Genomic DNA, 25,391 nt, shown 5'->3' with positions numbered 1-25,391 from the left:
ATCATGCCTCAAACTACTTTTTATTTGCAACTACATGATTTCACGCAATTCTTCTAAACAATGACATAAAATAGATTTCCTTGTGTATAAATAACTTACATATTCTCCATAAATGCTCAAAGGTGCTAGAACAGATCGTCTGCTGCTACAGTGTTCTCATATCCAACAGAGTTGATGCACAATATATAAATACTCAAGTCCAATATTAAAAACTCAGGCACTTGACTAACTTTAATAAAGTTTCTCAAACTATATCAATATATCTAAAGTGCATATATATTTTTTTAAGAAAGATTATTATCAATAACTTTTCTATAAAAATAAGTTTGACGGTTTGGCCCATCTAACTTTACTACTATATGAATATGAACTTTTAATATGTGGTCAAGCTTATTCTACCTTCTCTCAACACTGACACCAACAGAATCAAAAGCAGCTAGTGAGGTGCTAACATGTGAGGATTAATCCAGTGATTCCGGTCACAATGCATTCCAGGAGGAGGTACCCATGTTACTGGAATTGGGCGATACGGTTTATTCTTTCTTCCCTGATTTGGATAACCAAATGGAATAGGAGGAGGGTAGTGATTCTGATGGCCATTCCCTCGGTACATTCCTGGCTTTTTTCTGGGCAAAGGGTGCCACATTGGAAGAGGTGGGAATATCAATTCTGAAATCTGCATGAAAGAGGAAACAGTAAGTTAATTCAGAGGAAAAATCAGTCACATTATTCCAGATTATTCACTAAAGAAAAACAAAACCACTCACCCATACCCTACCCTTAAGTGTAGGTCTAAATAACATTCCTATGGTCATATCTAAATATGTTAGAAATTTCATATATTGTAGGTGATTGATTAGTTTTCTTTTCTTTTTTAATTTTTTTTTTTTTTAATGTTTATTATTTTTGAGAGAGAGAGAGACAGAGAGCAAGCAGGGAAGGGGTGGAGAGAGAGAGGGAGACACAGAATCAGAAGCAGGCTCCAGGCTCTGAGCTGTCAGCACAGAGCCCGATGCAGGGCTTGTACTCACTAACTGTGAGATCATGACCTGAGCTGAAGTTGGCCGCCCACCGACTGAGCCACTCAGGTGCCCCTGATTAGTTTTCTTAATGAATGAAAATGAATAAAAAACACAGCACTCTAAAACAAGCAGGAAAGATCAAAACAGAATGAATGGAAGCCTGAAAGGACACATCATGTTTTAGACCAGTGGTTTCCACAGCTGGCTGTTTAATAAGAAGTCATCTAAAAAAGCTTTTAAACACAAAATACATTTATGCCCTAGCCCTGGTCTAACTGAACAATAACAATCTTTTAGGAATAGAGGCCAGGTACTCTGACCGCACTTCAGGTGATTCTGACGCAGCCAGTTTGTGTTTTGGAACTACAGTCTTAGATTATCCCCTAAGTCAAATGGGACATCAAGTCCACATTACTCAAAAAGTTATCAGCAATTTTGTACACCCCTGCTAAGAATGCTGTACCTTGTGACTATGTGTTTCTGAGTTTTCTTTTTAAAATGTTTATTCTTTTTGAGGGAGAGACAAAGAAGAGAGAAGGAAAGTGAGAGGGAGAGAAAGAGAGCACACGGGGAAGAGAGAATCCCCAGAAGGCTCTGCACTGATCAGATGAGGGGCTTGAATCCACAAATCATGGGATCATGACTGAGCCGAAATCAGGAGTGGGATGCTTAACCAACTGAGCCACCCAGGTGCCCCTGAATTCTCTGATTTCTAATCTGTTCCTCTTAGTACAGGTATTTTAAAACTTATAGTCTGTATACAATTACATTCATATGATAGAAAATACAAAAGGTATAAAAGCATATACATGGAAAGTCCCTCTTTATCTGATTACCGGCTACCCAATTACCCTTTAGAGGCAACTTACACTATTTTTTTTGTGTATACCCTTAGAATCAATCCATGCATATAATAGTTAGGCATACTTCTATACACACATTTTAAAAGACATTCATATTGGGGCGCCTGGGTGGCGCAGTCGGTTAAACGTCCGACTTCAGCCAGGTCACGATCTCGTGGTCCGTGAGTTCGAGCCCCGCGTCAGGCTCTGGGCTGATGGCTCAGAGCCTGGAGCCTGTTTCCGATTCTGTGTCTCCCTCTCTCTCTGCCCCTCCCCCGTTCATGCTCTGTCTCTCTCTGTCCCAAAAATAAATAAACGTTGAAAAAAAAATTAAAAAAAAAAAAAAAAAAAAAAAAAAAGACATTCATATCAATACATAACGTCCTTTTTCATTATTTTACAGCTAGATGTAATGCAATGACTATGCCATAACTAAATTAACTGGTGTCCTACTGATAGAACATTTAGGCTGTTTTCAATGTTTTACTATTAAAAAACAATGCACAACAAATAAAACAATGCTTCAATGAATAACCTTAGTACAGTTAATTCCTTTTTTAATAAAAATTTTTTAACGTTTTTATTTATTTTTGAGAGAGAGAGACAGAGTACTAACAGGGGAGGGGCAGAGAGAGGGAGACAGAATCAGAAAAGCAGGCTTCAGGCTCTGAACTGTTAGCATAGAGCCCGACACAGGGCTTGAACTTGTGAACCACAAAATCATGACCTGAGCCAAAGTTGGGTGCTTAACTGACTGAGTCACACAGGCACCCCAGTACAGTTAATTCTTGATTATATATAATAATGGGGAAATAAGGCAGAATTTAGAGTTCAAATAATTGGCCTATAAAACAAACAGAAAAATGCAATGTTTTCATTTCTTTTTACACTGGGGTGCTGGTAAGGTTTTAAAACTGTCAGAAAGACGACAAAATTCTGGAGCTTACATTACCCTTTCTAGTTAATCCTAATACACCACAGGCAACCACTGTTCTGATTTCCATCACCAGAGTTTTCCGTCTGTGAACTTTAATAAAAATCAGCCAGCATGTATTCTTTGTGTATGGCAAAATTCTTTTGCTCAACCAAATGTTTTTGGGGTCCTTCCATATTGTGTCTAGTATTATTAGTTCTTCCTGTTTTTTGTTGACTATTATTCTATTTTGTGAATACCTCACAATTTTTCTTCCATTCACTTGCTAATGGACATTTGGGTTGTTTTCCATTTTACTATTATGAAAAAAGCTGCTATAAACATTGTAATACATGGCTCTGTAAATATTTTCATTTCTCTAAATACTTAAGAGTATAATTGTTGGGTAATAGGGTAGATGCATATTTAACAAGTTCCAGAGTTTCCAAAGTGGTTGTACCACATTATACTCTCACCAACAGTGAGAGTACTTCACATCTTTGCCAACAGTTGGTGGCGTTAGACTTTAATTTCAGCCATTCTGGAAGCAGTGTTTCATTGTGGTTTTAATTTGCATTTCCCAGATGATAAATAAGGTTAAGCACCTTTTCATGTGTTTACTGGACATTTATATAACTTCTTTTGTACAGTGTTTACTCTCATCTTCTGTCCATTATTTTTAATTGGGTCATTTGTCTCTTATTATTGATTTATAGGAATGATTTACAAAGTATATTCTGGAAACAAGTCCTTTGATGTATGTACTGAGAATATTTTGTCGCAGTCTATGCTTTGCCTATTAATTTTCTTAATGGCTTGTCTTGATGAGTAAAGATTTTTAATTTTGGTGAAGTCAAATTTATCAAGTTCTTTTCTTGTGTTTTTTATATCCCTTGGGAGAAATCTTTGCTTATCCCAAATAATAAAGATACCTTTTTGTATTTTCTTCTAAAAGTGTCAGAGTTAGTTAGCTTTTATGTTTGGGTCTATGATCTATCTCAAATTAATTTTTTTGTGTGTATCATGTCAGATAGTAGTTAGGTTCATTTCTTTCCGTAAATAGACTAACCAATTGGTTTAGTACATGTTCTTGAAGACTTTCCCCTATTGAACGGCTTTGATACTTTAGTAATTAAAAAAAAAAGACTGAACATATGTAAGTCTATTTCTGGAGTCTCTATTTTGTTCCATTAATATATTTGTGTATCTTTATATCTACACTGTCTTTTTTTTTTTTTTTTTTTTAAAGTTTATTTATTTACCTTGAGAGACAGGGAAGTGAGAGAACCATAAGCAGTCTCACCGTCAGCACAGAACCTTATGCAGGGCTCGATCCCATGGACCAGATCATGACCTGAGCTGAAATCAAGAGTCGGATGCTTAACTGACTAAGCCACTCAGGCACCAATGGCTTTATATTAGTGTAAGGCCTCTAAATTTACTCTCCTTTTTATAAATTTTAGAATCCATTTGTCACTTTCTAGAAAAAGGCTTGTTGGGATTTTGATTGATACTGACCTTGAATCTATAGATCAATTTGGGGAGAAATGACAGTATTTTCACTTCTTCACACAAAAATTTTTTTTTTAATTGTTATTTGTTTTTGAGACAGAGACCCAGCATGAGCAGGGGAGGGGGCAGAGAGAGGAGATACAGAATCTGAGGCAGGCTCGAGGCTGAGCTGATAGCACAGAGCCTGACGTGGGCCTCGAACTCACAGACTGTGAAATCATGACCTAAGCCAAAGTTGGACACTCAACCACCTAAAACCACCCAGGCACCCCATATAATCTTGACTTCTTAATTAGTAATTTCCTGGGGTATCTTTCAAAAAATGGACTTCTAAGAGAAAAAGGATCCTAACCTAGGAACTTTTTATCTTTACTTTGAAAACTCCCCTTTTAAAACCTTTTAGCAGTACCAGGTTCAAGATGAAAAAATGAATAGGAAGAAAAGATTAAAGTGGGTCACTTGCACCAGCTTTCTACACAATAGATTATAACAGTCAAGCTTCTCTGTTATGAAAAATTGTCAAGGAAAAATATTTTATTTTAAAAGCACACAAAAGACACTTCAATTTCCATGCCTTTGTTTAATTTTACCCTAAAAGTTTCTTAACATGGGGAGAAATAAATACAATTTAATTTAAAAGGAAAATCTAAAAATTAAAGGTCAATTTACTTGTAAAAAATCAGCAGCAATCAGTTCAATTTAAGACTTACTTTCTTGCTTTGTTGAGTAACAATAAAATTCTGAGTATGAAAATTGCCATGTGTGAATGAATTCCAGGCAATTTAACAACAGTAATTTGGAGAATATATCATACATACTCTTTTACACTGCTTTGTTTTTTAAAAGTGCATGTTATCTTACAATATGCATATATAGATATATCCCTAAAAATATGATAATCATCAGACCTAATTTCCCTCACAAGCCTAGGAAGGATAATTCAACAACTGAAAAAACAAAGCAAAACAAAACAAAACAAAACCCCAGAGAAATAAAAAACTAAGGTATACTGAAAGTATGTTCATTATATAAATGTATGGTGAATGTAAAGATTTAGTTTCTCATACTTAAAACACTAATTTCTTACTCATTAGGCTGAAATTCTCATTGTAGCCCAAATCCTACGCTCCATATGTTGGATATGTTTCATCACGTCTAATTAATAAGGTGAAATTAATAAAAATAGGTACATTTTTAAATAAACTCAGGGGTGCCTGGATGGCTCAGTTGTTAAGTGTCTGATTTTGGCTCAGGTTATGGTCTCATGGTTAATGAATTTGAGCCCTTCATCAGGCTCTCTGCTGTCACCACAGAGACTGCTTCGGATCCTTTGTCCCCACTCTCTCTCTGTCCCTCCCCAGCTCATTCTGTCTCTCAAAATAAATTAAAAAACTTAAAAAAACAACCCTCAAAATAGGAAAAAAGTACAAATAAGGCTCAACTGAATAGATTTCCTAACATTTTTTGACTTATCTTTTCTGTTGAAGACTATTATTGTATTAAAAGTGTGTGTGTGTATATATATGTATATATAGATGTGTGTATATTAAGAGTATATTAAGTATATTAAATAGCAGTTAGGTTCATTTTTTTCCATATAGACCATCCAGTTGTTTTAGTACCAGTTCTTGAAGACTTTCCCTACTGAACTGCTTATATATATTTATATATATGTACTATATATATTTCATTCACTCATTCATTCATTCATTCATTCATTCATTCATTCAGAGAGGGAGTGCCTGTGAGCAGGAGAGGGACAGAGAGAATCCTAAGCAGGCTCCATGCCCAGTGCAGAGCCTGATATGGGGCCATGACCTCAGCCAAAATCAATAGTTGGACCTACTTAGCCACCCAGGCACTCCAAGAATTTTTAAAAGTATGTTAAACGTTCTTTGGTGTGTGGGGTATAAATAATAAATAAGTGAACAAATTTGTAAGTGCGTGCCTGGTAGCTATGTAACTCTTCCACTGTTGTAAGTAAAGGAGATATTGTTTTGACTTGAGTGAAAAATTAACTCCCGTATTATTCAGTGAAGTTTCTCTTTAATCGTGGGGAGAATAAAGTTAAACCCAATGGTATTAATCAGAAGTGCTGAAGGCTACAAAAAATGAATACCTATTTTTTAATACAATAAGGATTTTTAAAAAATCAGGAATGTTTTATCACTACGGTTTTTTTCTATTCTTTGCCACATTTTTTTAAATGTTTGTTTATTTTTGAGAAAGTGAGCGAGAGTGCAAGCAAGAGCAGGGGAGGGGCAAAGAGAGAGAAAGAGAACCTGAAGCAGACTCTGAGCTGTCAGTGTAGAGCCCTATGTGGGACTCAAACTCACAGACTATGAATTCATGACCTGAGCTGAAACAGAGAGTCAGAAACTTAATCAACTGAACCACCCAGGGGCCTCTCTTTGACACACCTTTTAAAATATACTTATTCTAGGAGCTCCTGGGTGGCTCAGCTGGTTGAGCGTTCAACTCTCGATTTTGGCTCAGGTCATGATTTCAAAGTTGTGAGATCCAGCCCTGAGTTGGGCTCTGCACTGGATGAGGAGCTTGCTTAAGATTCTCAGTCTCTCCTTCTGCCCCTCTCCCCCGTTCGCTTGCTCTCTCAAGTCAAAAATTAAATATATATATATTAAATTTAAAAAATCAAATTAAAATTTAAAAATACATAAATTTTTCTGAATATACTGTTAAAATTAAAAATATATATTCATCCTAAAAAATAAATAAATAGAATGTTTTTATCCTACTTATTGAGTAGTAGTAAAGCAGACCCTTGATAAAGTGACTCAGGATGTCTATTTACATCTCAGAGGAGCAGCTTCCTTTAGTGTACAAAAGCAAGAACCGGGATTCAAAATCTCAAATCAGAAACCCCAAACAACATGAGCAGGACTACCTGGAATGACATGGCAAGCCCTGGTCATGACCTTTAATAGAGAGCTGATCCATGGTTACCTGGTACACAGGACTTGGGGTTGTAGTCACCGAATTGGGTTTCACTTCTACTTCCTTACTTGTTTCTTCATCTGAAGAAGAGGATCCTGAATGATAATCAGAGGTAACTTTATCAAGGGCCCTAGTAACTTTCTTGGAGATTTCATCCTTGTTCTCATCCTCATTTTCAAAGCTGGCAACAATGAATGCATTGTTTTTCTCTCCATACCTAAAAATTAAAAAAACAAATTCACACACCTTGAAGCACTATCAACAAAAGCAAGAAACTGTCCATAAAAACAATTAAACAGGCTTGGACATGCCATCGGTCCAAAGCAAAGAAGGAACACTCCCAGAACTTAACCCTACATAACCCACCTACAGGCCAACAGGTCGGCCATGATTTTCTACTTCTGGCCTACTTACGTGCAAATAATAAGTGATTCTATTCTCTTCAATTTTCTTTCCCACTGCCTCCTAACAAAAATAGTTGTTTAAAATATCTACGAGAAATTCACTGTTTTGATTACATTTTTGTATGTACCATTAACCTGGCTTATATAGTAAGATTTTCTAATGTATTTTTAGCTGACTACTATAATATAGATACTAGTGATTCAAGTCACAAATCAACTGGACATTTCCTTTGAGATTTACTTTACCATTATTAAATTAAAAGAGGGTCTGAGCTGCCTATATCCACACTGACAAAAATGAGAACTAAGACAACTGGAAAACAAACACTACCGTTGAGGAAAATAAAGGGGTTTTGCTTGAATTATATTGCTTACCAGGAAAACTTCTCATCTTAATTTTTTGAAAAAAGTAAAATGAGCCTTTTAATTCTGCCAAAATATTTTTAAAGCCTTGAGCTAAGAAAAATAATTGGTATATGTAACTTTGGCTGTTGATTACTAAAAAAAAAGGCTGGAGGGGGGTGCATGGGCAGTTCAGTCAGTTAAAGCGTCCAACTTTGGCTCAGGTCATGATCTCACAGTTTGTGGGTTTGAGCCCTGCATGGGCTGTACTGGTAGCTCAGAGCCTGGAGCCTGCTTTGGATTCTGTGTCTCCCTCTCTCTGTGTCTCCCCTGCTTGTGCTCTGTCTTGCTCTGTGTCTCTCAAAAATAAATAAATGTTAAAAAAAAAAATAGAAACAAGAAAAGGAAAATAAATTCTGCAATGAGGGAAAATAACATAAAGAATAGTAAAACCAGTAGTTTTTATGTGGAACATAGGAGAAACCCACAAATTTATTTACATAGACTACACAGCATATACACTATGAAACTATTTCTAGTAAGTGTTAAGGACAAAGGAAATGGGATTGTTAAGCAGTTCTTATACAACATATGATTAAAGTTAGAAAGACAAAGTGATTTTAAGCTTAAAAAAACAAAAACAACCTTGACAGAAAAACAGGGTTTATTTTAACTATGTAAATTAATTTCATTTTGAGATAATCCTTATCTCAAATTATTTCTGAATCAGGATATGTACAATAAGTAAAAGGCCAAACTGCAATAAAGGCTTTGAAAGTTTTACAGAAATCATGCAGTCTCACAGGTGAGTTCTATTTCTTTAGATAGCTGTGCTGTCTTCCATTCTCACACAGGCTGAAAGGGGGCCATAAATGCTACCTAATATGGGACATAACTCCCTTTTCTATTCTTTTCCAGTTTACTTCATAAAAAGAGTTGCTAGATGGTGGAAAGAGCACTGAACATGTTTCTGGTTCTGGCTCTCCCACTAACTAGCTCTGTAACAAGGGGCAAGTCATTTAACGTGTCTAGGCCTTGGTTTTCTGTCTGTTAGGCAAGAAAGCTGAGAGCTGACTGGGTACTGGTTGGTTTTCAGCTAGTGATTCTCTGCTGTAAGATGCCTGAGAAGCTGGGCAAATTGTTCACAACACAGAATTCCTGTACTATAATTTCAAGTTTAAAACTATAATATAGTTTTAGCAATGGGAATTTACCTCTCCGTCCTGCCCATATATTAAAGACTCAACACATTTCAATACAAAGCTTAATTCATGTTAATAATGCCAGCAATATTAACAAGGGGCTTAGGCCAACCTTCAGTTTTTGCCCATTAATGGAGTCAAAATTCAAGTAAAACAGAAAGGCAGGCAATTTGAGAAAAATCCCTGCCTCTGTAGAAACTGAAACCTAAATCAAGGGCAGACATCTAATGAAGGATCAGCTAGTTCAATTAGGTTCTGCATCTTTCCCTCTGTAGTATTTTGGGTATGAGGGTTCTCATATTAAGTGAAGCTGTTGATTATTTTAACATTAGAGTGTGCAGTTAATGCCTTACAATTAGTAACGGACAACTTTTAAACTTTCCATTTTTCAACCACATGCTGCTAAACATTAAGTCCATTTAGTTAATTTGAAACACATTAATAGTGTCTAATGCTCTAGATCAGGAAAAGGATAATAGAAATTCTAAAAAAAAAAGGTATAGAATATTGAGTGGATAATAAAGCTGCCACCCATTCGCAGGCATTCTCTTTGTAGGAAGGATCCATTATCTATTTTGTATCTCCTCACATAGTTCATTAAACAATAACCTTTTAACTACACCAACAATCCTTGCACACTTCCAATATTTTATACTGATGGAATAACTCAGTCATACTATGAAGAATGTTCTTTTTGAGTGCATTTCAATTTTTTCATAACTTTAGTCTCTAGTGTACCAATGAGTTATTATTAATGACTCAGATATTTGTTCTATTATATAACTGCTAGATCAGCTTTAATTTTCAGAATGTTTATAGTTTTGGTCCCAAAGTACTAATCAATATTGCAATCTCCTCTATTAACTTAGAGCAATCACCTCTACTCAATCACTAGCACATCTTTCTTTTTGGAGTTCTGTTATCACATAATGAAGATGATTTCTTTTTGTTGTTGTTGTTATTTATTTATTTTGACAGAAATAGAGAGGGGCAGAGAGAGAGAGAAAATCCCAAGCAGGTTCTGTGCTGCTAGTGCAGAGCACATCATGGGGCTCGAACCCACAAAACTGTGAGATCATGACCTGAGCCGAAACCAAGAGTTGGACGCTTAACCTACCAAGCCACCCAGGCGCCCTTGAGGGTGACTTCTATTAGCTGTGAAAAAATATCACATCACAGTCAATTGTTGGCAAAATTTTACTTGTATGTAAAATTATTATAAAGCTACTGAATGCAAAGATTTTCTTATATTAATAAGATGAAGGAACAATAATTTTTCATTATCTGGCATTATTAAGCAATGAAGTATCCCCCTAAGTAGAATATCTATTTAGAGTTTTCATCTTCAGGTGCCAAGATTTAGTTAAGTCATTTCAAATAAATATGTCCAAAATGTTTATACAATTATCCAACCTTTTTTTTAAATTTTTGAAAATATTTATTTGGGGGGCAGGAAGAGCACAAGTAGGGGAGGGGCAGGGAGAGGGAGACACAGAATCTGAAGCTCCAAGCTTTGAGCTGTCAATACAGAGCCTGATGTGGGGCTCGAACTCATAAACCTCAAGATCATGACCTGAGCTGAAGTCAGATGCTTAACTGACTAAGCCAGCCAGGAGTCCCTACAATTATCCAAATTCTTAAACACATCTTTGGACATAGAAACATTTCCCTAATGACTCAAGATTATTATATTAAATAATACTCGTTATTTGATTGGGTGATAATACATTTGTGCCAACTCTTTAGCTTTTTTGCTCCTGTCTCCACATTAAGACTACATGGTATTTTTTTTTTGGTAGTTTTATAACTACATGAAAAAGCCCCTTTCAAACACTGCTTATAATTTTTATGGCTGAAAACCTATGTAACCAACTAAAAGAACTGTGTGTTAAATAAGAGTCAGGATCTAAGTGCAGACCTAATAAAAAAGTAAGCAATTCAATATAGTAACTTTGTGATAACTATTTCTTGTATACTAAGGTCCTCAGCAGGGGCTCAGTGGCCAAAGTCTATAAAGTCTCACCTTGGCTTAAGGAGTCCTTAATTAGTCCCAGAATCTAAAAATGTTTGACCTTCTTGGACAAAAACTTGAGATGTCTTGCTCTCCTTTTTTCTGAGAAGAAGTGTTGAAGAATCTAGTACCTAAGTTTCCCACAGAATAAGCTGACAACAGCAGCTTTTACCAAATAACTCCATTGTGGTCCAGAATAATTTGGTGGAAGAATTACCATGTATTTTTGGCATGACATGTCATCATCTTTACTTTTATTGTTGAAGATCAGATCAAATTCCATAGTCCACCTTTGGAATATATTATGGTTGCATCAAAAAGTATCTCTACTATAGTCAACAGGTGAAGTGCACTTAAAACCAAAGGGAAACACCTTAAAGGAACAGCTGTAGGAAATCACTCACAGGGATTCCAAGAATTTACTCATTCTATTTTCTTCCTGCATGGAAATGTCCTTCCCACTTTGTCACCTAGTCAACTGCATCCTTCTCCACCCAGCTCACATACCACTCAGCAGTGTACTGCCCAGCAGAGGCAGTAACGTTCTCTTTGTGCCACCAACTACTGCATCTTGTACATATATCTATTATAGTATAAATCACCCTGTTGTAATCTGCTTGTTCTTTCTTCTCCCTTATTACACTTTGAACACCTGATAGCAGAATGCTACTTTCATTTTTTTAAAACCCCAAAACTAAGAATGCCTGGTCCACAATAAATGCTTTTAGAATGAATGGAGTTCAATTAAATATCATACCTAACACTCACCTATGTATAATTCTGCTCATTAGAAGAGTAGAAATAATCTCCGTTATAAAAACAAAACCATGAAAATATTACTTGGTCACTTAAAAACCAAAAAGAGAGAGGGAGGCAAGAGTAGAAACAAACAGAACCTCCCCGCCCCAGTTATTATTATTACTTTTTTTTTTTTTTTTTCAACGTTTATTTATTTTTGGGACAGAGAGAGACAGAGCATGAACGGGGGAGGGGCAGAGAGAGAGGGAGACACAGAATCGGAAACAGGCTCCAGGCTCCGAGCCATCAGCCCAGAGCCTGACGCGGGGCTTGAACTCACGAACCGCGAGATCGTGACCTGGCTGAAGTCAGAGGCTCAACCGACTGCGCCACCCAGGCGCCCCGATTATTACTTTTTAAATGTTTATTTATTTATTTGGAGAGAGAGGGAAAGGAGGGCAGAGAGAGAGAGAGAGAGTTAGAAAGAATCCCAAGCAGACACCGTGCTGCCAGCACAGAGCCGGATGCAGGGTTCGAACTCCTGAACCGTGAGATCATGACCTGAGCCAAAACCAAGCTTAACCAACTGAGCCACCCAGGCGCCCCAACCAAAAGTTATTATCCAGTACTATTTGGAATTAACTTATTTTCTTATTTGAAGATGGGAAAGACATGTACACCACCAATGAAAGAAAATAATTGACCTACAGGAGTCTAGCTATCTAAATTCTGCTTTTTCGTGTATAATAAACTTCTTGGTAGAACCATAAAAACCCTTCCCAATCAGTTTTTAAGTTTCTTAAATTTTTTTTTTTTTAATCTTTATCTACTTTTTTGAGAGAGAGACAGAGCGTGAGCAGGGGAGGTGCAGAGAGAGGGAGATACAGAATCCGAAACAGGCTCCAGGCTCTGAGCTGTCAGTACAGAGCCCAACATGGGGACTGAACTCACACACTGCAAGATCATGACCTGAGCAAAAGTCGGATGCCTAACCAACTGAGCCACCCAGGTGCCCCAAGTTTTTAGCTGTAAGTAAGTTTAAGTTTCTTTAGCTGTAAAACAGGAATGTAACCAGCCCTTCACCTTCAGGTTACTTTACAAAATTCACAACTGAGAAAGCAAAAACCTGGCCATAAAGATACATAGGCAGGCAATACCTGAGAGAATTTCATAAAATCAGTTCCAGCATGGTAATCCTCTCAGCTGGCACACTCAAGAACTTACCGACAGCACACCTCACATGGATCCACCCACAGAGTGAGTTCCTTTGGCAAGCCTAGATCACTGTACAAGATGCAGCTGTTCTCACAGGCTTTCAGGACATCAGGATCAACTCTCTGAAACTTATTGACACGAATGCATCTACAACAAAGTAGAATAATGTTAATAGCTTTAATTGAATCTTAATCATAAACCTCATTATACTACTAGTATTTGCCAATGTGAATTTAAAACAAACAAACCCTGGCGGAGAATGCTGGAGCATATGTATCCTAAGTAGATAATAAATGCGAACTAAAGGCAAAGAGAGGGCATCAACAAGACTACTCAGCCTGGTGGAAAGAGGAGGGCTTCTGTGTGAGCCCAGAGAAATCTGAAGAACTGACTCTACCTCATTTTAGCCAGAAACTACTCAATCTCACAGGTCCATGAAATGAGCAAGGAGTATTAAAGTTGCATGAAATTACTTAGAGCTCTAAAGGTAGTATTAATAGGCCAAGTTACTATATAACAAAATCTCCACAACTAACAAAAGACCTTAACCAATGTTTAAAATATTTTCAAATTCTTGTGATTTGATCACTTCCTTGCTTATACGTCCCAGATAATAAGTGTTAAGAAATACCTATCATTGATCTAAAATACAGAATCAGTCTAAGACACAGAACTATTCATATCACATAGTTAAGATTAAAATACAGTCCAAAGTATTATAGGCTTATCTCATTTATTTGTTACCAAAGGGTTTTCATTAAAAAAAAAAAAAAAGTTGTCAAAATAACTGAAAAAAAAATTTTTTTTGAAAAAAAATTTTAAACCAATGTAGCCTCTGTTCCATTTTTTAAACCTAAGAAATACCACGTCTACCTAATGGAATGCTCAAAGATGACTCCCAGGATGAACGCAAAAATACATACTTATTTAAGCATTTTGATTATGTAACAGAAATGGTGGGTACAATAAAAGTATTTAATGCCTACAACTAAGAAATCAATCATGAGAACCCAGGTTTTAGTACCAGTCCCAGCACTTATTTATTGGGTGAATTCAGATTAAGTCATTTCACTTCTTCCTCAGATCCAAAGTTCTAAAATATGGAACATACAAGTTTGCTGAAAAATAGTAATTATACCATTAAATAAAACAATATGAATAGAAAAACATGCTATTTAAAGTTTTAAAAATTACTTTATTAGTTGATTTCAATTTTCATTTAAAACAGTGAAAAAATTCTCATTAACAGTGAATACAGATTTCTAAATAATTCTTTCTCAAAGTTTACTATAAAATGGACAGTTTACTAGATGCTTCGCATGTGTTAATTCTTCTAATTTTCATATTATCCTGTAAGTTAGATACCACTTCCCCACTGTAAGAGAAAAAGGAGGCAGAGTCTGAGTATTTTGCCCAACATCACAACTAGAAAGTGGTGAATTCAAGGGTCAAATCTGGACAAGACTCTAAAATCTCTTTTATTAAATACCCTATTCTGTCTGTACTAATCTTAACATCACCATTAACAAGTAAGCAATTCAGAGTGAAAAAATTATTTTATGCAGGTAAGATGCTATTTGTTCCTTTATTTAAGATGGTCCTATGTTTACAAATTATAGTGCTGTGTAAGTTGATTCAAAAGCCTCATGTGCCCTAGGATCAAAAGCAGTTATAGGTAAGATAGATGTTAGATGTATGTGTTTTTGTTATCTACAGCAAGGATGATGTAGACTCTAAGCTTAAAAAATATATATGTAAATAAAGATGCTTAGAGACTCTGCTTCAACAAAATTTGCATACCTTACATATTTTTGTGCTGTTTTTTTTAAACTCTTTATACTGTGACTACTCATCCATTAGCCAGTCTTCAAAAACAAGATTTTAAAAGTTGCATAAAAATAGTCTATCATTTACTTAATGTTGACAGTTATTTCCAATTTTTTGCAATTATAAAGAAACATCCATATTCATACATATTTATCTGCATTTCTGATTATACTTCTGGAAGAGATTTTTAGGAGACTTACTGTTCAAAGAGTAGGAGTATTTTTACAGATCTTGATAATATTGCCAAATTGCCCTATAAACGCCTCTTATTTGTATATATTGTGGAGAAACTATTTTAATTTATAAACACTTTAGAAGAAAATGAACACTTACAACCTACTCTATGGATTCAAGACTCTTACTGGTTAATCCTATATTCTATTCATTTTTATAATAGTAACAACCCACCATTAAGTCTAATAGTTTTCTACTTCAAAGACAGCTTCAAAATGACTCAATAATGATACTTCTGATCATATGCCAATTTAATCCTGTTTAGCTAATTTTTTTCCTCAAGTTTTTAGAATTAATGGAAATGAAACTGTACACTGTCTGACCTTTAAGCATTTACTTGACAGTGTCTCCTTTTTCAGTAATAGTAAAAGTTGTCTTGGCACTTCCAAAAAAGTCTTTGTCCAATGTCAATTACATCAGTGTAAAAGCCTCAACAGCTCTAACTTAAAAAAGCTGTTCACTCTATCAGATATGAAGATGTGCAGAAAAAAATTAAGAGAATCAAGCGAGAAGATAAAAAATATATTGAGTCTGCTTTATATAGAACATCCACATTTCTACTTTAATTCGCCACATTTTCCAATTTACTAGGAAACCTCCTTGGATAAAAATGAAGAGGAAAATACATCAATAAATTTGATTCTTTTCTTTTCAATAGAATACATGCTCACCTGTGGCTTCTAGGAAATGAGAACGAAACAAATCATATTTTCACTTCCCTTATAGATTCCCTGAATAGTCTTGCACTTGCTACAGCTCAGCAAATGAAATGAAGTCCTTTTTACATCAAAGCACAGAAGTGATGATGGGGGCAGCAATATGCATAAATAGAGGAATTTCTGTAGTCACACTGTTTTATTTTTTTTGCGGCCACCTCCACAAATGGGGCACGGTTTGACAGCTGAGTTCATTAAGTAGAACCCAGGTTCTCAATACAGTGGTCACATAAATACCAGGGAATTAGCATGCCAGGACATGCTTTGCAGGAGCCTGCTCTTTAAGCTAAAAATGTAACTTTTTTTTTTAAGGTTTACTTATTTCTGAGAGAGAAAGTTCTAGCAGGGGAGGGGCAGAGAGAGAAGGAGACACAAAATCTGAAGCAGGCTCCAGGCTCTGAACTGTCAGCACAGAGTCTGAAGTGGGGCTTGAACTCATGAACTGTGAGATCATGAACTGAGCCGAAGTCAGATGCTTAACCAACTGAGTCACCTAGGCGCCCCTAAAAATGTAACTTATAAACCAGAGTACAACAGACAGCTGCAAGTGAGAGTTATTTTCCCTCTCAGAGACAAGGCAGTGGTTAAACTGTGGTATGCAGAAGCCCTAAAGAATTTAGGGTCAGTGAGACCTGACTTTAAAACGCACAGCTAATATTTACCAGTTGTAGATCATAACAAATTATCTTCATCAATAAAACAGTTATAGTGGTTTCTACCATAAAGAATTATGCATAGTATAAATGCAATTATACTTGTGTCAAAATGCATTAGATGTCTAATACTCAGCTCTCTTTTGCCATAAAACTTTTATTTTTTCCAAAAACGTGTAACACGTAATTCACTTGCAGAAACAAAGAAACTCATTTCTCTCAACTCTTACCGTGCCCATTTATGGATAGGTTTTAGGGATCTTCTAGAATTGTGAAAACCCTCAAGTACCTGTGATACATAAAGAAATCCACTCAAGCAGAAACCAAACTACAATCACAAGACTAACTCCCATAAGCCAACAGTTTTGGCCTCCCAAGTCCAGACAGTGGGACACCAACAACAAATACTTGTATTTTAAAATGTGCAAGGAAAAAAATACCAAAGTCACCCCAGAGTTCTGTATTTTGCAGATAAACTGTGAAAGAAATGGACTGGATACCCCCTCAGTCCTCTGGCCTTGCACTCATTTCAGGTGCTATCAGCCTCTCCACTTAGTCCAATCCAACTGTCCAATTTAATCCTTTACCTGTAGGCCTGTCCTTTTGATGGTTTTTCTGGATACCAGTGATTTTTATATTTTTCTTGAAGTATAAGAGTCAATTTCTCAGCAAACCTCTCAACTGCCTCTTTTTTCAACTTATCATGTTTTCGAACTAGCCTTGTGAAAAAGAAGACAACAGCAGCAATTTCGTTCTTCATCTTTCCCTGCAAAGATAAAACAGTTTTTCTCAAAAAACGGAACATAAAAACTGGAAGATAAAGCTCTGCAAAATACCCCTCCTCCACAGCTTCCCTTCTTTTTATCTTCTGTTTCATTGGCTCAGATCTGGAAGAGGGAAAATAACCACTAATTTATACCATAAAGACCTTATAATAATACTATCTAAAAACCGTATCACTTAGCTTTGTGAAGTTCAATAAAGAGAGCACACCAAATTGCTCCTGTTGGCTAAAATAAATCAGAGATAGTATATTCTTTTTACTAAATTTGTCAACATTTAGCTACAATAATTTAAGTTTAAAATTTTGTGAAATAATTTGAACTTTAAAACACAAGTCCACTTTGAAAGCCAGCATTGTATAACTACTATAGAAAACAGTGGCAATTCGGGGGCCTGGGTGGCGCAGTCGGTTAAGCGTCCGACTTCAGCCAGGTCACGATCTTGCCGTCCCTGAGTTCGAGCCCCGCGTCAGGCTCTGGGCTGATGGCTCAGAGCCTGGAGCCTGTTTCCAATTCTGTGTCTCCCTCTCTCTCTGCCCCTCCCCCGTTCATGCTCTGTCTCTCTCTGTCCCAAAAATAAATAAACGTTGAAAAAAAAAAAGAAAACAGTGGCAATTCCTAAAAACATTAGACAGAATTATCATAAGACCAATCAATTCTACACTCATAGCTATATATACCCCAAAAGAAATGAAAACTACTTCTACACAAAAACATGTACACAAGTGTCAATATTAGCATTATTCATAACAGCCAAAAAGTGGAAGCACTCAAATGTTCAACTGATGGACATTTGTCAACTGATGGACAAATAAATGTGGTATATACATGCAACGGAACATTATTCAGCAACAAAAAGAAGAATGGCATGATATACTGATACATGCTACAACATAGGTGAAGCTCAAACACAATGTGTTAAGGGAAAGAAGGCAGTTACAAGAGACCAAACATTGTATGACTTCATTTATAGGAGTTTTCCAGAATATGCAAATCTACATAGACAAAAAGTAGGTTGGTGGTCTAGGGGCAGGAGTGATAGGGGAAAGGAGGAGAGATGTCAGTGAGTACAGGGTTTCCTTGTAGGATGAAGAAAATGTCCTAAATTGATTGTGGTGATGGCTGCACAACTTTGTGAATATACTAAAACTAATGAACTGTAGATTTTAAATGTGTATGTTGTATGCTAGGTGAATCCTATTTGAACAAAGCTGTTACACATAAAGAAAAAATTCAGCAATGAGTTTCTATTATAAGCATTCTTTCAGGAACAGAAATCTATTTGCCTAAAAGATATGACCAAAAATAGTGGCTCTATCAAAACATATTTAAGAGAGCAGAAATTCAGGGTCATCTACAGAAAAATCAAACTAAAAGAAATAATCAGAGATTTAGCTGCATTCTGGAACTGCCTCAAGACTCTTTAAATGGCAGATCTGATTTATCATTGATTAATCCATAAAGGCAAAAACCTTGTCCTGGGATTGTTTCGATGTATATTCTGGCTTTACACGATGAGCTCATTCATTTGGCTGCTGGAAGTAACTTGGAGTTATTCACATGCTGCATTTACCAAGCAGTATCACCCTTTCCAGAGCCAATTATTAAAGACATACAGCGTCTGCTATATTTAGTATAAAAACCAACTAACCAACTGATAGTTTTTGTGTTCTCACACGTTTGTTTTCTCACACCTCTTAAAATCCCTCTTAATATGATTCCTTTACTCCTTGTGCAAATTCAAACAAGGGATCTCACTGTGAAAGAAATTCTAGTTATCTGAGAAGTGTGCTGGCAGCCATACCCACTCTGATCCTGGATGGGAAGACACCCAAACCTTTCTCCTGGAACCACAGAATGCCAGCTACCAGACAACAGGTACTAGGTTGCATATAAGAGCATGCAGGTACACATAATCTCTGCCTTCTGCAACTGCTGTGAGGCGTACTCCTAAAAAAATGTTGAGCCATTTCCACTTCATAAGGCTGTATTTATATTCCACCGCGTTAGGATGGAAAAGATAGCCCACTTGCAATTTAATATACGGTTTGAGATGAAAGTTGCTTGTTGATGGAACTACGTTAGCTTCCATCTCACCAAAGAAAACAAGGAACCACACTAAAGTACTGAATCCTTAACTAGATCATTCTTCTCATTCATTAAATTTGTCTACTACGTTCTACATATCTGAGTTCAGGGTTTTGTTCTCATTTTTGTTTTGTTCTGTTTCCTATCAAAAATTAAAAAAAAAAAAAAAAAGGGAAGGAAAGAACCACTTAGTGGTTGCTATTGGTTGTAACACAGGATGAGTCATATGGAATTACTTTTTTTTTTTTTTTTTGGTTTGAAGGAATGATGCCTGGAATAGAAAAATTAACCCACTCCCACCAGTTAGAATTCTGGGAGTACCAAAAGGTAAACGAGGTAGTTATAAAGTCAGAGAAAGAGAAACTGGAAGCAAGCAGGTCCAGTAAGACCAAAGGCGTCTTAAGTAGCCGCAATTCCTCCACCCACACCACCAGCGAAAAGCTCCCATTTTAAATATCGCACGGTGACGTCATCCTGGGACGTAGTCACCGCGGCGGCGGCTCAAGTTCTACTTTGTTCCACAGGCTCCTCAGCTCACAGCGGCGTGCACAAAATCCAAAGGAAAACCAAGCTCAGCCTTCCAGGAGTTTATAACTTTGCACTTTTCCCTGTGTTGTAACGAAAGGCTAATCGCAACCGTTTCTAGAAACAAATATTCCTGATAGACATTCCCAAGGTTGAGGAAGCGGGGATCCCGGCCGTGGGGGTGAGGAGCCCTTGACCAGCCTCCGCGGCGTTACAAAGCGGGCTCCGGGCGAGGAGGAGAGACAGGATCTCCCACGGGGCCGGGACTCGGACTTTTTAAGCCATCAAAAACCTGCTGCTAAGCACTCACGCTTGGGTTTTAAGAGTGCTAGGTGAGTAGGCATCAAACATCTCCACCCACTCTGGAAAGAACGGCCTGCGAGCGCGTCCAACTTCTGCAATCGCGGTTTTCCCCGAGTTAAGCGGGGGAAGGGCCCTGGAGCCCCATTCCCCACCTCCCCCGCAAACAGCCTCGCGGGGTGCGTCTTCCCGTTCGCCCGGCAGTCCGCGGCCGCCGGCCAGGTTCCAGCCTCCGGGGGGCCCTGGGTTCCAGGACGGCGCTCCCCTCAGGCGCGACCCCCCGGACAGCAAGCCGGGTCCCCGGCTTGGGAAAACGCACGGACGCGGAAGGGTGGTGGGAAGGAGCAAGGCTGTCGCCCACCCCGAGCGGAGGGTAACGCGCGGTGGAAACGTGGCAGGAGCCTCGAGGCGGCGTCTCCTCCGTCCCCATCCCGCCGAGGGTCGTGCGGAAACCCTCTCGGGCCGCCCCCCTCGGTCCACAGTCCTTCCTTCTTGCCGAGCAGGGCCGATGCAATCCGGTTCGATCCCACACTCCTCCCCCTTCCCTGGCGCGCCGCCCGCCGCGAGCCTTCGACGTGGCCTCTGGTCGCCGGGACCACCCTCCTCCCGGCGCCCTCGGCTCCACCATGTCCGCCTCCCCCGTCCCGGTCTCCTTACCGCCGCCGCCCTGGGGCCGCAGATTTGGCGACCCTGACCGTCTCCGGGCGGGGAACCGAGGGCGCCGCCTCAGCGGGCCGGCGCTCGGCGGTAGCGAGCGCAGCTAGCCTAGTCCGGAGCGTGTGGCTCCCGCGTCGTCGGGCGGCCGAGCGCGCGCTGAGAGGGCGGGCGGACAGGAGAGCGCGCGCGCGCGAGCGAGCGCAGCCTTGAGGCGACGCGCGGGGGGCTCGCGGCCCGGAAGAGAGGAGGGGCGATGACCCGGGAAAGGGTTGGCGCCGCGCGGGACCGGCTCGCGCGCCTTAGGAGGCGGGGGCGGAGGAGCCGGGGGGGCGGGGCTTCGCCTAGAGCCCGACCCTGAGACCCGAGCCGCGCGACTCGCTGACAGACCCTCTGGTCCGACGGCGAGGCCCACAGCACCTCTTGCTTCCATCCTGCGTTGAGATCACGGTGAGGGCCGAACCGACCCCCGCCCGCCCTGCCTGTTGCGTCGCCATCGGGGGTCGCGCCTGAGCCTCCGCTTCCCCCTCTTGTGTTTCCTTGCCAACCTGCCCCCTAACAATCTGGGGCCATGAGTTCTAGACCCAGCAGCTCTTCTTCAGCTCTTCTTGAGAGGTGGGGTGGCGACCCGTATCAGATGGAAGGAAGACTTTGCATTTGTGGACTGATCCTCGTCTTTGGGGTAATTTCAGGCACGTCAACTGTGCAGCCGCTCTGTGATATTTTAGGTTGTTTGTTTAGAACCCCTAGTTGGGCCCTTCCCTGGCCAGGGCAGTGGCTCCTTCAGAACAGGGACTACGTCCTGTAGACCGGTGTACCTGCCTGGCACTGAGTACAGTGTCTTGCACAAGGAACGGGCTCCAGGGATGTCAGCCATATGAATGAAACCTTGGGAGCCCGAGCTTTCTATTTCTGAGACACTTCTACTCAAGGGCTTCCCAAACACAGAGCTTAATCTCAGCAAATACAAATGTGGAAAAGGTACATTTTAACGTTCTGAAGAAAAGGAGGAGCATCTCTCCAATCTTTTACATTGAATTGGCACCATGTTATTAGGTTTGCGAAAGTACTTTAAATACATCAGACTAGAAAAATACAAGGTACTTCTTTTAAAAATTATTACTGGAAGAGAGCCAGTTTCACTGTTTCCAGCTAAAACATGTAAATTGCTCAAGCCCTGATTGTTCAAGTTGTAGATGGACCAGATTCTTCACTGCCTTCTAGGCCTGAGAGCATGTTTTCAGCCCTATTCTATGAATATTTTATTTTTTATTACTGATACTGGTGATTCAAGATTCAAAGCACTTTTTTTTTTATTAGGCAATTCTAAAGCCAATACAATAAGCTTTTATTTGTTAAAAAAAATTATACTGTTCTATCTATGGTTCCTTATTGGTCGATTTAAAGAGGATACTGATATTTACACCCTGGACTGTTCTAGCAGATAGGAGAGTGTTTCCATCATTCTAAATTCTTAACAATCTGATTGAGGCTATTTTACTGATTAAGGCTTTTATCTCTGCAATTTCATAAAATAGCTACAAATACTCAGAATTTATCCAGAAATTTCTATAGTTTGAGATTAGTATTTTGTGTGATGTTTATAAATCTGTGACCCACATGGTCCAGTCTTAGATCAGGACCATATTCAAAATACACAGGCAAATATCTGAGGTATAATTTTGAAATAATTCTGTAAAAATTCTCATAGCCCGAACACTGTGAAGCAGATAAATAACAAACAACATATCTGAAACATATCTCTTTTTTCTCTCATCTTGTGTTCTCACACAAGATAGCTGCTTGTATTGTATTTCAAAATGTGCCCTACTGTTGTTCCCAGCCCTGGGTGTGTGCTTTAGATCTTTTCCCCCAGCTCTCTTTCTTCCTGATTCTGAATGACAAAAGCCCACAAGAATGGGTCATGTTACATGGGAGGACCCTCTTTAGGAGTCTGGAAGAGGGAAGCAGAGCTAATACAAGTATCCATTAATACGTACTTTTTCTTTCAGTTGATTCCTTTCCGTAGTTAACTCTAATGCTCAGTAATACTGTGTGTTAATAGGTATAATAGTTTTAGTACAAGTATTTTTTGTTTTTGTTTTTTAGTTGAAATCTAAGTTAGTTAACATATAGTATAATAATCATTTCAGGAATAGAATTTAGTGATTCATCACTTACATATAACACCCAGTGCTCATCCCATCAAGTGTCTTCCTTAATGCCCCTCACCCATTTAGCCCATTCCCTCACCCAACACCCTGCCAGCAACCCTCAGTTTGTTCTCTGTATTTAAGAGTCTCTTATGGTTTGTCTCCCTCTCTGTTTTTATCTTATTTTTGTTTCCCTTCCCTTATGTTCATCTGTTTTATTTCTTAAATTCCACATATGAGTGAAATCATATGGTATTTATCTTTCTCTGACTTATTTCGCTTAGCATAATACACTTTAGTTCCATCCACGTTGTTGCAAATGGCAAGATTTCAACTTTTTGATCGTCAAGTAATATTCCATTGTGTAAATATATCATATCTTCTTTATGCATTCATCAGTGGACCTTTGGGCCCTTTCCATACTTCAGCTATTGTCAATAGTGCTGCTATAAATATTGGGGTGCATGTGCCCCTTTGAATCAACACTCCTGTATCCTTTGGATAAATATCTAGTAGTGCAATTGCTGGGTCATAGAGTAGTTCTATTTTTAATTTTTTTTTTTTTTTAATTTTTTTTTTTCAACGTTTATTTATTTTTGGGACAGAGAGAGACAGAGCATGAACGGGGGAGGGGCAGAGAGAGAGGGAGACACAGAATCGGAAACAGGCTCCAGGCTCTGAGCCATCAGCCCAGAGCCTGACGCGGGGCTCGAACTCACGGACCGCGAGATCGTGACCTGGCTGAAGTCGGACGCTTAACCGACTGCGCCACCCAGGCGCCCCTCTATTTTTAATTTTTTGAGGAACCTCCATATTGTTTCCCAGAGTGACTGTACCAGTTTGCATTCCCACCAGCAGTGTGCAAAAGGGTTCCTCTTTCTCTGCATCCTTGCCAACATCTGCCGTTGCCTGAGTTCATTTTAGCCTTTCTGATAGGTGTGAGATGGTATCTCATTGCGGTTTTGATTTGTATTTCCCTGATGATGAGCAATGTTGAGCATGTTTTCATGTGTCTGTTAGCCATCTGGATGTCTTCTTTGGAAACGTGTCTATTCATGTCTTTTGCCCATTTCTTCACTGGATTATTTGTTTTTTGGGTGTTGAATTTGATAAGTTCTTTATAGATTTTGGATACTAACCCTTTATCTGATACATCATTTGCAAAAATCTTCTCCCATTCCGTCAGTTACCTTTTAGTTTTGCTGATTGTTTCCTTCGCTGTGCAGAAGCTTTTTATTTTGATGAGGTGCCAGTAGTTCATTTTTGCTTTTGTTTCCCTTGCCTCTGGAGACATGTCAAGTAAGAAGTTTGCTGCAGACCAGGTCAAAGAGGTTGTTTCCTGTTTTCTTCTCTAGGATTTTGATGGTGTCCTGTCTTACATTTAGGTCTTTCATCCATTTTGAGTTTATTTTTGTGTATGGTGTAAGAAAGGGGTCCAGGTTCATTCTTCTGCATGTCGCTGTTATTTTTTCTGTTAAGTAGGCTTCATGCCCAGCTTGGAGCCCAAAGTGGGGCTTGAACTCATGACCCTGAGATTAAAATCTGAGCTGACATCAAGAGTTGGATGCTTAACTGACTGAGCCACCCATGGGCCCCAGGACAAATTTTAAGGCTGTTGTTTTGTTTTGTTTGAAAATGAGCCACCCTCATTGGTCAGGGGCTTTATAATCACACATATCTTGTGGCATCCCAAAGTCATAGAGAATATGACTCACACTCAATCACCAAGATCTATGAATTGCTTTCATAACCAGGACTTATTTTCCACTAAATAACTGTGTAACTCCTTAAAATCTGTTATTCCATTGAGCTCAGAGAAGTTCAGCATTGTAAACAAAATAGCAATTTCACCATCTTCTCAATGTACATGTCAAGTTTAAATTTGAGTACAAAACCATCACCTTTATAGTGGACAGAGAAAGTTCTGTTATATAGCATCAGGGAAAAGTATGCAGGCTCTGAGGGCCATTGGAGGTCTACCAAGTGAGATCTAAGACTTTTTAATTCTAAAAACACTTTGATACATTTCTTCAAAAATTTCCAGGACCTAACCATTTGGCTAAATTAAAAGAAACTAAATCTAGTCTCTTTGCTTCAACTTCTTAAATATCTGTAAACTGGCAGTGATTAAAAAAACATAAGTATAAAGAAAATTTGTAATCTTCATTATTTTCTCCATTACATCATGCAATAAAACTGACTTCCAAGAGTCACAACACAGACTCTCTTGATGAATGAGGCAATGGAAACTGGGCACACCAACCTCCTATTTTGAATTGCATTAATTGTTGAAGCCCTCCTCC

The 25,391-nt window shown here is 38.6% G+C and overlaps 1 protein-coding gene across 1 annotated transcript; it reads right to left on the bottom strand.

The window, feature by feature from the left end:
- Positions 1-4: 4 nt before the first annotated feature.
- BTG3 (BTG anti-proliferation factor 3) lies at positions 5-21,234 on the bottom strand. The gene is made up of 5 exons (XM_045501606.1): positions 20,939-21,234; positions 17,174-17,352; positions 13,166-13,303; positions 7,254-7,461; positions 5-676 (listed from the first exon to the last, which is right to left on the bottom strand). The coding sequence occupies exons 2-5, from the start codon at positions 17,344-17,346 to the stop codon at positions 437-439; spliced, it is 759 nt and encodes a 252-aa protein (XP_045357562.1). The 5' UTR covers positions 17,347-17,352; positions 20,939-21,234; the 3' UTR covers positions 5-436.
- Between the last annotated feature and the right edge of the window lie 4,157 nt (positions 21,235-25,391).

The sequence above is a fragment of the Leopardus geoffroyi genome, chromosome C2, assembly GCF_018350155.1.
Source record: "Leopardus geoffroyi isolate Oge1 chromosome C2, O.geoffroyi_Oge1_pat1.0, whole genome shotgun sequence".
NCBI classification, from domain to species: domain Eukaryota; kingdom Metazoa; phylum Chordata; class Mammalia; order Carnivora; family Felidae; genus Leopardus; species Leopardus geoffroyi.
Note: the sequence above shows the minus strand (reverse complement) of the source record. Positions and strands in the feature narration are given on the sequence as shown.